General features: G+C 41.1%; 1 protein-coding gene across 6 annotated transcripts in view; it reads left to right on the top strand.

Annotated features, from left to right (window-relative positions):
• The window catches only part of LOC135489776 (1-phosphatidylinositol 4,5-bisphosphate phosphodiesterase epsilon-1-like), a 117,438-nt gene that overhangs the window by 95,197 nt on the left and 9,878 nt on the right, over positions 1-12,363 (top strand). For 4 of the 6 annotated variants that reach the window (XR_010447223.1, XM_064775306.1, XM_064775305.1 and 1 more), the window contains 18 exons: positions 63-498; positions 825-1,036; positions 1,232-1,354; positions 1,539-1,643; positions 2,034-2,141; positions 2,383-2,499; positions 3,102-3,257; positions 3,540-3,642; positions 4,275-4,511; positions 4,928-5,041; positions 5,515-5,665; positions 6,015-6,139; positions 6,677-6,840; positions 7,239-7,397; positions 7,990-8,092; positions 8,559-8,881; positions 9,666-9,857; positions 10,418-10,510. Coding sequence is in view for 5 of the 6 variants with exons in the window: in XM_064775306.1 (XP_064631376.1) it covers positions 63-498; positions 825-1,036; positions 1,232-1,354; positions 1,539-1,643; positions 2,034-2,141; positions 2,383-2,499; positions 3,102-3,257; positions 3,540-3,642; positions 4,275-4,511; positions 4,928-5,041; positions 5,515-5,665; positions 6,015-6,139; positions 6,677-6,840; positions 7,239-7,397; positions 7,990-8,092; positions 8,559-8,881; positions 9,666-9,857; positions 10,418-10,510 (3,021 nt within the window). In the remaining variant the exon portion in view is untranslated. The remainder of the gene's footprint in view (positions 1-62; positions 499-824; positions 1,037-1,231; positions 1,355-1,538; positions 1,644-2,033; positions 2,142-2,382; positions 2,500-3,101; positions 3,258-3,539; positions 3,643-4,274; positions 4,512-4,927; positions 5,042-5,514; positions 5,666-6,014; positions 6,140-6,676; positions 6,841-7,238; positions 7,398-7,989; positions 8,093-8,558; positions 8,882-9,665; positions 9,858-10,417; positions 10,511-12,363) is intronic. The other 2 variants (XM_064775309.1, XM_064775307.1) reach the window with 1 other exon arrangement.

Raw genomic sequence — 12,363 nt, 5'->3', positions numbered from 1 at the left:
TTGACAGGCGCCTTTCAACCGGCTAAAGAGCGTCAATTAAACAATGTCATTTAACACTTTAGAAAATCTACCAGGACCATAGCAGCAGTCTTCATCCGATGACCAATCACAACCACACCGAGGACTTCCTAAAACCAAAACTTCCAGACCTCGATGACGGGCCCAAGGACCTAAAGGAGGAAAACCATGTGAAACCCCGATCGAAATCTCGATCGGGTAGTCTGACGTACAGCTACGCTATGCAACACTGCACTCGGGCAAGGCGCTTATCTTTAGGGATACGGAAGTCACCAGGCAACATGAAACCAATCACGCATTCGACGCAGTTGGAGTTCTTGGACTTTGTGGATCTGTTCAAGTCGTTCTATATGCGCCTGAGGAAGGATTTGCGAGAGATATTTGAGCAGTTTGCGGTGACCAAGGCGATACAGAGTGAGAACAGGGAGAGCCCGAATAAGGCTAATAAACTCGTGTATAAACCAAGGAATAAAGACATGGGTAAGAGCAAATTTGTTACAACGTTTTTGATCAATGTAACATCCCTTATTGCTGAGTGCAGAATTTACATGCAGATACAGTCCAAATCACAATTGTCATCCCTAAATTTGCGTCATTGCTGCAATATTACTATATTACTCCGCTACCCAGCGTGTAGGTCACGTGTAGGTGGCCTGTAAGTCGTCCAGGGTAGACTGCTTGGTAAGTTGGAAGGTCTGCCTTGAATACTCAAGATTTAGATAAGATTCTCTGTCACTTGGGGAACTGATTCTCCAAGGTGGACCTGTGGAAAAGAGAAACATTCCTTCATGATTTTATCACTGCAGGTTTGGTGACAAGGAACACAAGTCTCGATCAAGGCATCGAGCCAAAGCGCAAGAAGATCTGTGATGCCATTGCAGTAGCCAGCATCGTGACCAACTGCGCGGGGGTCGAGACTTCCAAGTGTCAGTATATCGGTTTGCCGGAGTTCCGTCAGTTTCTTCATGAATACCAGGAGGAGGTCTACAATGACCATGAGATATGCAAACTGATCCAGGTAGGCAATGTGAATCCTGGGCAAGGCTTTTAACCCCTACTATTCCCTCTCGTATGTAATTTTTTTTATGAATGGTTTGTGACAAATGCGCGAGAAACCCAGATTGATGGCTGTTGGTCATGAGTATGTCTCAAAACAAAGAGTGTAAACAGGTAATTGCCAAAATTCTGATTCCCGTCGCCCTCCACCTTTCAGCGTCATGAGCCTGATCCCCAACTGAGGATGAGTTACTGCCTGTCGTTTGAAGGATTTGCCAACTACCTGATGGATAAAGACAACTATGCATTTATACCAGAGAAGATTAAGCAGGATGAAGAGGTACGAGATGAAATGTTGTCTAGAATGATTTTCAAAAAATGTATTTTCGGTGACCCTTATGTTGGCATAACTGATACAGTCTCGAGGCATCGAAAATTCATCAAGGCTATTAAATTAAGTAGGACATGCATGTAGTGTCAAATTATTCTTTAATGAAATATTCTTCTGTCTGCCTCCTTCACAGAATATGGATTACCCTTTGTCGTACTACTACATTGCGTCGTCTCATAACACATATCTGACAGCTCATCAGCTCAGGGGCGAGTCATCAACGGAGATGTACAGCCAGGTATGTTTATCAATCAATTTTCTCTTGTAAGCACTTGCTGCCTTGTGAGCATTTGTTGTCTTGTGAGCATTTGTTGCCTTGTAAGCATTTGTGGCCTTGTAAGCATCCCTTACCTTGTAAGCATTTGTGGCCTTGTAAGCATCCATTGCCTTGTAAGCATTTGTGGCCTTGTAATGTAAGCATCCATTGTCTTGTAAGCATTCGTTGCCTTGTAGCCTTCATTGCCTTGTAAGCATTCATTGCCTTGTGGGCATGTTCCTTACCTTTAAGAACTCATTGCCTTGTTAGCATTCATTGGGCAACAGTTTGGATTATTGACTCATGAGGTAGTCTAGGTTAATGTATGTTTGAAGCCAGTCATATAATGATGTTTTGAACAATGTGTTTCAGGTGCTTCTGACCGGATGTCGGTGCGTAGAGTTGGACTGCTGGGACGGAGATGATGGGTCACCTGTCATCTACCACGGACACACACTCACGACTAAAATTCCATTCAAGGTGTGTAGAGTTATTGTAGAAATTTTGTTTGGATTTCTCATCTTTGATTAAAAGGTTCAGCTACATTTTCAAAATGTTCTACAATTGGCCCTGATTTAAGAAAATACTTCTACATGAAGAAAGTGTAGCAAAGCAGCTTTCCTGTGCAAACCTTTCTCTAAAACCTCCCCTGCTACATGTAGCTACGGTCTTGTTACTTTCTCAACTTCATGTCGGTACCTTTCCATCTTGTCAATTTCAGGCTACGGTCGAAGCAATAAACAAGAGTGCCTTCCTCAGCTCACCCTACCCAATTATCCTGTCCATTGAGAACCACTGCTCACTCGCCCAACAACAGAAAATGGCGCATATACTCTCGGTAAGTGATGGATTTATGAAAAATTGTTGATCAGCATGACACTGTCTCAAAGTGCTTTGTAAGAAATCGTTGTCACTATTGTAGATTACCACAAAGGGGCGCAACGAAATGCTCATGCAGCACGTTACCACTCTCCATAGCAGAGGTTACAATATTGTCAGATTTCATTTTCACTCTCCTCTATTCATGGAGGATCCGCTATACTTGAAATCCTGATTGCTACGCTACTGGTACTATGTTCTGAAAAGTTCCAACTATGTTTTCAGTTAGCTGCATTCAGCATTGGATATGCATGTGATTAAACTCAGTATAGCTCTGGTTAACGTACAACAATTTTTCTGGGAACTTTGTAAATGTGATGTTATCGCCTCATTCATCATGAGAGAATAATTACTCTGGCCCGGCAATGTTGTCAAGAAATATGGCTTTTTGGATTGTGCCCAAGGCCTAATATGCCAACTCTGCTTAGGGTTATGCAAACCTCTGTTAGCTTTACTGACCTTATTTTTGTTGGCTGTCCCCTGTATTGCTTTATTGCTTCCCTAAAATATCTGAATACTAGCATTGAAACTATTGGAACATTTTGATTAAAATTCTTTCAGAGTGTCTTTGGCGACAAGTTAGTGACAGAGTTTATGTTCGACTGCGACTACAACGCAGAACCAGTGCTGCCCTCTCCCAACCAACTCAAGTACAAGATTCTCATCAAGAACAAGAAGCTACATTCGTTACAGTTCAAGAACCTGTTGAAGCAAAGGGTAAGGAATTACATTACATTTTACAATAAGATCATTCAGTAAACTGCCAAATTTAAACTTGCAAATGATATTTTGCCATCTATAGTATTTGGATTGAACAAATGTTTTCTAAATGTGTTTGGCGTGTTTAGAGCAGCGGTTGGCTATTTCGATAAATATTTGTTATCTGCACGTTATGGGGAGATGTGACATGACATGCTATGTACGTCACCCGCAGTGAACGGTTCCTCCACGTGCCATCATGTCGCCCCAAGTTGAGTCTCATAAGATTGTTTCTTTCAGAACCACCTGCGTACTAACAGCCTGATTGACGATGAGGACGACGAAGATGATGAGGATGAGGATGATGAACGTGATGATGACGTAGAGGCTTCCTCACCTCCTGGTGAGCACATGACTACTTAAACAGATTCATTCAAATTAGAAAATTGAAATGCAAAATTGGCATGCGAGAGTGTCGCCAATAATGAACGTCACAAACTTTGCTCGTTATTGGCTCTTTAGAAAATATTCGGGTGAGGTTTACTGCAGGAGGGAACCGGGCAACCAGGAGGAAACCTTCGCTGTTGAAAAGTTTTACCCTCTCTGTCACATGAGTATATATGCCGGGACAGAAAACTGAACCAGGAACTGCAGAGGTGTGTGCCACCATGTTTCAAATGTGCCTCTCCGGCGTCCCATTATCATTAGATTAGAATTTAACACTCCTTTGAGTGATGAATTGGTGCTGTGGTTGGAGGAAGTTGAAGTAGTTGATTTTTTTGTATCTGCATGGTTACGGTAAGCGTGTGCAACCAGAATCCACTACGTACGGTACTCTGCGCATGGACGCATAACCTACATGTAATACAAAATCTGGAAATGTTGTTCCAACTTAGTCATGGCACAGATTGAAGGTAACTTACCTCGAAAGATAGGTAAGTCTTCTGGATGCCCTCCCTATCTTGCTGCTTGCTTAAAAACGTGTACATCAAATCAAGAATTTAGAACTTTACAAAGTATGTTTTTCATCTACAGGACATGAGGAGAAACACAAGAGCCACTCTCTAACGACTGTAGAATACTCGACTCGTTCCCGGCAGAACTCGGTCCATATAACTGGAGACCGGAGACCCAAGTCGTCCGACTTTGACTGGCAGTTCGATGAGATTCTTCGTGACAAACAAGCCCCGAAGAGTAGGCAAAAGAAAGCGAGTCAGATCGCTAAGGAGTTGTCTGACTTGGTGGTTTATACAGAGGCTGTGAAGTTCAGGGGTAAGTAAGAAAACTTGTGCTCCCGATAAGTTGTAGAGTTCTTTTGGGATTTTATGTTTCTATGGAATGATTCCCTGCAGGCTCAAGGCAGCTTCTTCTCTATATCATCATCAACGATCTTGAAGTGCCCTTCAAAGACAATGAGCTCCAGAGAACCAAAGGCCTTTAGAGTTTAAAGAATCAGACTCATAATCCGAACATCATGGGTTCATTTTAGCTGCTTGTAAGTGATCTCGGGTAAGCCACTTTACCCTGATTTCCAGATCCTTTCTGTGAAACATAAAACTTAGAGTCCTTGTACCTAGAAGTATGGTACCTACGACTCCATCCAAGTAGACAATAGTTTGTGATGAACTCGCCACAAACTGTCTTTGATATGTTGCTTTTTCTCTTATTGATCCTACTTATCATTTTAGGTCTCTCCATCAGCCCTTTCTCAACTGCTAAGATAAAGAAGGGAACCATAAGGAAGAGTATCCTCACGACGAATCTGAACTTGGCGGGGTCCCCAACATCAAACCAACACACAGGTAAGCATAAACGCCATTAAAGGCCTATATCGTTTGTTGAACATTTGAAACTTGTAATTGAATTTGAATATTTCCAATTGTATAAAAATATGTACAGAATATAAATTTCAACATCGGCATTGTGTAGGCAGATACGCAAATACTATAAAGGCAGAGTTTCTGCAAATTTGTATACACAAAAACTGCACAACAGTTTGTATATACCTAGTAATTACAATTCTATTTTCCTGCCCCTCCAGACAATACGCATGGCGTACCCCTTTAACACAAGACTCCCCCGTACCTTATCAAGTTACTTTTAATTAAACATTTGCCACAATCCGAAACAAGATCTTGTACTAGTGGAAAACCACTGTCACTGTGAAGGGCACTCGTATCCTTGGCTTAGAGCTGTGTGGATGTCCTAAACTCGAAATAAATGAATGATTTCAAGCTCTGCCCGTGCTTCATACTGTGCCCGTATAATTTTTCAGCACTAGACAAGCTAGATGTGATAGCGAATCATCCACAGTTCATGCAGAAGGCAAGCAGACCAGATGAGACGCCCATCAGCCACCAGGTGTCCTCGCTGAATGAGAACAAAGCCAAGAACCTCTGCAGAAGACAGCCCATTGGAACGATTATGTATCCTTTTGTGAATTTGACCAATGAAAAAAAATTCAATTCTTGGCATAATGGCGCTTTTCCATGACAGGTTTTTGGCTCAAAGCGCTTCATCACCCCAGAGTCCTCTGGGGCTGTTAAGAAGCAGGTACAAGTGCACAATCAATCTTCAAAATCTAATGGGAAGGAACTAATTCGAAAAATTGAAATTGTGTATATATATATATTATTGTTTACTGTCACCTAAATTTACATAGCCAGGATCTCCTTGAACACACTCACCGCTCCCAGGTATGCCATAATTTTGATTACCTCCTTTTTGCACAATCAATTTCCAATGGATTAAGCTATTTCCTTGACCATGTCTCAGTCACACAGAGAAGCAGCTGATGAGGACTTACCCTGCTGGTATGAGGATAGATTCGTCCAACTTCAACCCAGTCATCTTCTGGGCATTTGGAATACAAATGGTTGCTCTCAACTACCAAACTGAGGGCAAGTATTTTATGTGTTCATGTTGTTAGCAATTACAATGTGAATCTAGCAAACTGATCTGCACCAATCTCATAAACAGGAAATGAGAAAGTACCCACTCACAGGTTACTTGCTGTCTCTTTTATTTTCACTGATATTTCTGCTTAATCAAACTAGACCACTTTCTATAGTGCAATAGTATAGGCAGGAGCCGGAGGGGGTCTATATAATTGGTAACTTACCATTGACCAGTATAATTGTCAGGGGCCAGGTTCAGCGCTGGATTAAACCAGCGTGAATAGTTTTTAGGTACTTGTACATTTGTTGTATTAACTGTGAGATCTAAGGAGACTCCTGTTGGCGACTTTGTGTAACTTAATCAGTCCTACCTGGCTCCAGCCTATAGCCTCCCTTTAAGACTGGTCTAACCTGTTTTTTGCGTTGTCGTGAGGGTTTCCACATATGGTTTAAGTTGAGAGCCTAGATTTATATTTGGCGTTGTCATTGGCATTATATCCTTCAAGAACAGACTTGACCTTCACCCTATATTTGTTGCAGGAAGTGCTATGCAGATCAACTCGGCCATGTTTGAGTCGAACGGTCGCAGTGGTTACACCCTGAAGCCGCGGGTTATGTGGGACAAGAACCACTTGATGTACAACCGCTTCAATCCATGGGATAAGGAGTTTGATGGAGTTCATCACACAACACTTACTGTTCAGGTAAGAAAGCATAACCTGTCCAGCAAATGTTTCCTTTAGAACCCTTTTGACCAAATACATTCGTTTAAAACTCATAGCACCAAATACATTCATTTAGAACCCTTGGCCTTGTTTTGCATTAGCATGAAACAGTCTCAGTATTGATCCCAGTTACTTCTGAGGTTTAAGACAAGTTTACTTAAGAAGGAAATTATAACAGTAATCCATTTAAAAGTTTACTTAAGACGGAAGTTTACTTAAGACGGAAATTATAACAGTAATCCATTTAATATTGAGCATCAAAAACTATATTTAGTCTACCGGGAATTAAAAATGGGGAAATTTGTCAACTTTTAGCATTGCAAAGATTTTGCTGTTTACGGTCAGTGTATCAAAGACGTCATTCTGTATTCTTTTAGGTCATATCGGGCCAGTATGTCTGTCAGAACACCCATAATGGGAGTCCGTACGTAGAAGTTGAAATCACTGGGATTCCAGTTGATTGCGCCAAGCATAAGACTAAGACGGTATCAAGGAATGCCATCAACCCCATTTGGAATGATACATTCACTTTCCAGGTGAGAATACTTTGCTCAATTACCCAGATACACTTGTTTTATTTTTGCGTCAGTCGTGATTACACAAGATGTAGGTCTGCGTTTGACTGATCAGTGTCCAAGAAGCATGTTTCACTGCAGGTTTGGGGACATGCTGCACCAGACCTTGTCACTTTTTCGCAGGTTCCACTTTGTACCCATTCATCATGGGGGTTGATGGATCTCCTATCTAGAGGTTCTCTAATCGAGAGGCTCAGGTTTTACGCGCTGGTTGTGGGTTACTATGTCATGGTGCTGGTCCAATGTTGTGTACCTCGGTGACCCTGAAAGCTGTACTGGAAGTTACTCACATGACCGAGAGGTCTGAGGAGGGGAGAAGATCACTGACCAAAGTGGACCACTGGGCAAAGACCGAGGACATCAGTCATACTATGAGGCACTCAATCAGACATGTCTTATGTCTACGCAATCTTACGATTTACAGTTGATTGCACGAGTTATTTCCGCCTCACAAAAGACTTGCCAAAACATTATCATGATATCATAGAGATGTCCAGAGATAAAAAGTCTGCTTGTTCTTTATTTTGAAAATATATTTTGTTCATTATTGCAGGTGATGTTCCAAGATCTAGCCTTCATACGCTTCACTGTGGTGGACATTGGCAGTAACCATATCATGTCTCAGAGGACGATTCCATTGTCGAGTTTGCGGCAAGGTAAAAAGTGACACTTCTATTTTTTATATTCTGTTCAAACCTAAAGAAAATTTTGTACAAGTAATACAATGTCACTCCATTTTTTCTGTGCCTCAGGCAGTACCAAATCAATTGTCATTACTAAGCTTGTGTTTTGGAATGGAAGTCTGTTGTCTACATGTAAAAGCAGGCTAAAATGCAGGTCATGCAAAATCCCCTAGGAAAAATTTGGCAATAATTTGACCTCAACGTATTCAATTCTCAAATCACAAAAAACAAAGCTCTTGTAAATGATAATCTCCTTGTGTTAGTAAACATTTTTGAACTTGAGATGAAGTACACTTGTTAGTACAGTCAGTGGAAACTCTCTGCGTGGCCACCTCTCTATTAAATAGGGCACCCTCTCTGTTCTATAAAGGACACTAGTTCCGTCCAGCAGCATAATCGTCTCAGAATTATATCATCATTTTCCCTATCTCGTCTCCAGGATACCGGCACGTCAGACTCCGGTCAACCGGCAACCAATCTCAGGAACTATCCACGCTATTTATATACTCCCGGCGAGACGAGGAAGCCTTGGAACCAAATCATGGCGAAACAACACCAGACATCATGGTCGATCCTAAACGGAAGTCAATCCTTGCGAAAATCAAACACGACTTGAGCAAATCGGATCCTGGTCCATACACGAGTGGCGTTAAACCAAAGAGACGAATGTTCTTCATAACGGTATTTGGCGTGACGCAACATGAGGAGTATACCATTTTGAAGGTCACCCAGGACACAACCACTGTCGAGGCAATCACGCAGGTATGTTGATGTTTTAAAGTTAAACTGACAACAAAAATGTCCACTACTCATCTGCTGTCAGAAAATAATTCATACTGTAAGTTAAGTTAACTTAGGTTTGTCCATATGTGACATTGCGTTTCCATGTATGAATAAAAAATTGAAGCCTTGATTCCCTGCCATGCTACCAATTTTGTTTCTACAGTATAGCCGCAATAATTTGCTGGGTAGGAGTGCATGAAAATTGCAGGGGTCTTTCCAGTGGATTGGAAGGGGTGTATGCACGGTTGCAAGGGGGTTTGCAGTCCCGTTCTCTATGGCGAGGTCAGGGTCTATTTTCCAGGCAATTAGCAAAGTCGGTTCGAACACTATGCAACACTATTCTCCTATTTTCCAGGAACTTAGCAAATCCGATTCAACACTATTCTCCTATTTTCCAGACACTTAGCAAAGCTGGTTCAACACTATTCAACAATATTCTCCTATTTTCCAGGCACTTATATGTAGCAAATCGGATTCAACACTAATTCTCCTATTTTCGAGGCACTTGCAAAGCTGGTTCAACACTATTCAACAATATTCTCCTATTTTCCAGGCACTTATATGTAGCAAAGCCGATTCAACACTATTCTCCTATTTTCGAGACACTTAGCAAAGCCGGTTCAACACTATTCAACAATATTCTCCTATTTTCCAAGCACTTACATGTAGCAAAGCTGGCTCAACACTATTCAACAATATTCTCCTATTTTCCAAGAACTTACATGTAGCAAAGCCGGCTCAACACTATTCTCCTATTTTCCAGGCACTTTGCAAAGCTGGTAAAGGAGACGAAAAGGTGGAGGACTACGTCTTAGTCGAGGAGGTCCACAAGGGTTGGGAGAAGAAAGACGAAAAGACCGCCATGCAACGTCTTTTGGCAAACACAGAAAAGGTGCTACAAGCTCAGGACAAGTGGAAGGGCAGTGGTCGGTTCCTACTCAAGAAGAAAACTGATGTAAGTATTCAAACAGTGCGTTATATAGGCATGAAATTTTCATTCCTCTCTTTTCTCTTCTCTTATTCGAACTAGGTTTTGCCGTCTAATTCAAACTCTCGTTGTTGTCACAGAAAGATCAATTTGTGAAAGGTCTACCAAACTTTCCTCCACAAAGTTTGTTCTTAAAATCAATTTCTGTTCAAGGACAGGTTGTTGGAACTTAAAAAATCACCAGATGTTGAGTTGTGAGAAATTGTTCTTTTCTGTCATGCGCAGAATTATGATGCAAAATTGTCCAATTCTCTCTCTCAGTAGGAAAAGCATTTTAGTCATGTCATTTGTAAATATGGCCGTTAGCAGTATTATTATATGTTGGCTGAGTTTTGGAAAAAAAATTTTTTTGGGGGGGTGGGTTTGACTACTTACATTCATCAAAATGCATTTGCCATGTTCAATGTCAACAATTGCTTGCAAAATGAATCTCAATATGCATACTGGTATCTCCACGACCAAGTTAGACTGCGGTCTTGACGTTAGAACCGAACTGTTGTATAAACTCGTCTATGCTTCCTATCCAGTTTACTACATTACATGTAGCTCCTCAGACGCCCTCTACAGGCAGGGTAAGGAAGGACTCTAAAACGCAGGGTCCCAAATCGCCAAAAGGCCATGTAAGTCTCTTCTTGGCTGAGAAAGATATTGTTGTTACTATGGTAACCAAGTTTAGTGCACCCCCAGAGTGGTATGAATGTTATATTGGGCCTGATTGGCTGTTTTAAATGTTTCTTAAGTTCTGCCGCTTTGAGGATTAGTAGTGGTTCTCTGGTGGATATTTTAGTGCCAGTTGTTTTGTGTTTCATTTTTTCGCTTGCCACATTAAATTACACAAACCTGTTTTCGCAGTTATTCCTTTCTTTGTCTCCTGTTGTCCCAAAGAACTTTGTTTTATTTTTGACCCTCCCCTCCCCATCCCCCCAAATATATGCATTATAGTCCCTTGTAATAAGGTCCTTAATTCACCCCTTTAATTTGCAGTTTTATCCTTCTCTCTAGTATTTTACATTACCCAGGTTATGAAGATTTTTTTGTTAAAATGAAAAACTGTACAGTCATGTAATCCCACACCGTATTCTTTTGATTTGCCAATTAGCCAGTGAAGAGGTGTTGCAGATTCAGCTTTATGAGGGCACAGTGTACAGTCCAAATCACAACTGACATCCCTTAAATTGCATCAGTGGTGCCTCATCAGTAGCACATCACTGAGGCTACCCAGCACGCAGGTTGCGTGTACTAGTAGCAAAACGTTAGCAAAACAGAGAGCAAAATGTGCATCACAGTGACGCACAACCCACGCGTAACTGTCCTGAAGCAGAAGAAATGTCAATTGTGCCTTGGATTGAACCCCTGTGTGAGATTTAGTCACGCCACTATAATCCATTTCACGAAAAATTGGCACTGTAAAAATATGCCAAAACGCGTAAAATGGCCAATGAAGGTTGAATGTATTTTGTTTTATTAGCCTGTTCTTATTAATCATGTTAATGCTTTATCTGATCCTGGCAAAGTTGTTTTAGATACTTTGAACTTAGAAGTTTCTGATTAAATACAAAATGTTGTTTAAATGTTGCTCTTTATGTGCGAAATCACGAAATTAGAGTGCCATTTTCTCGTGAAATAGACTGTAGACCATTCATTGTTCGTTTCATCCAGCTGATGTAGCTACGAAGGAAATGAAAATGTTATAAAAATTCTTTTGTCTGAGCAACTGTTCTGAGGTATCTGAATGCTGAAGGCTGTCATCTTATCTTTTGGCCATTTTATGAAGTTCCTTGGACTCCGATACATCTTGGTTGACCAAACATGTACGTTGGCTTGATTTGTTCAATTTAGCAGATACAGTGGAACCTCCCTTAGCGGACACCTCTCTATTAAGGACACTAGTTCTGGTCCCAAATGTAGAGCATATCTTGTTTTCCCTCGAAAATCTTCTCATGTAAAACCTGCAGTCAAGACTTTACTTTACAAACTATTAGGGCTGTTGACAGTGCCGGCTCAATTGCAGAATCCCTGGCAATTTCTATATAAGGGCATCACTGCCAAAAGGTTCTATCGCTAATTGTAATTAAATTGCAAATAATCAAGGATTCTGCAATCAAGCCACAATGCCTTTGGAGAGTGCACAATGCTACCTAGTATCAGCTTCTAAGCCAGTTTCAGTGGAACAGGGGCATGGCATGTTCTGTTCGATGTGATGGAAAGTTTTGACTGACCACAGTCTTAAATTTGGTCCAAATGAGTTTTCCTCGACAATGAATTTTATATGGCCCAGTGATTCTATTACTTGATATCATCATGTCAGCCGTTTGTTATTGTTAAAGCTGGTTCCCTCTCCTACAAGTAACCCATGATGAATGTAACGCTGGCCCTGCCAAAAGTATTTCAGAATGAAATGACCTCCCCTTCATCATTCTTGAATTGTTCTAGTTTATCTTCTGCTCATCTGATGGATGCACTTATTTTTCAA

The sequence above is a fragment of the Lineus longissimus genome, chromosome 6 (genome assembly GCF_910592395.1).
Source record: "Lineus longissimus chromosome 6, tnLinLong1.2, whole genome shotgun sequence".
Classification (NCBI taxonomy): Eukaryota; Metazoa; Nemertea; class Pilidiophora; order Heteronemertea; family Lineidae; genus Lineus; species Lineus longissimus.
The sequence above is the reverse complement of the archived record's forward strand: the minus strand, read 5'-3'. Positions and strand labels throughout refer to the sequence as shown.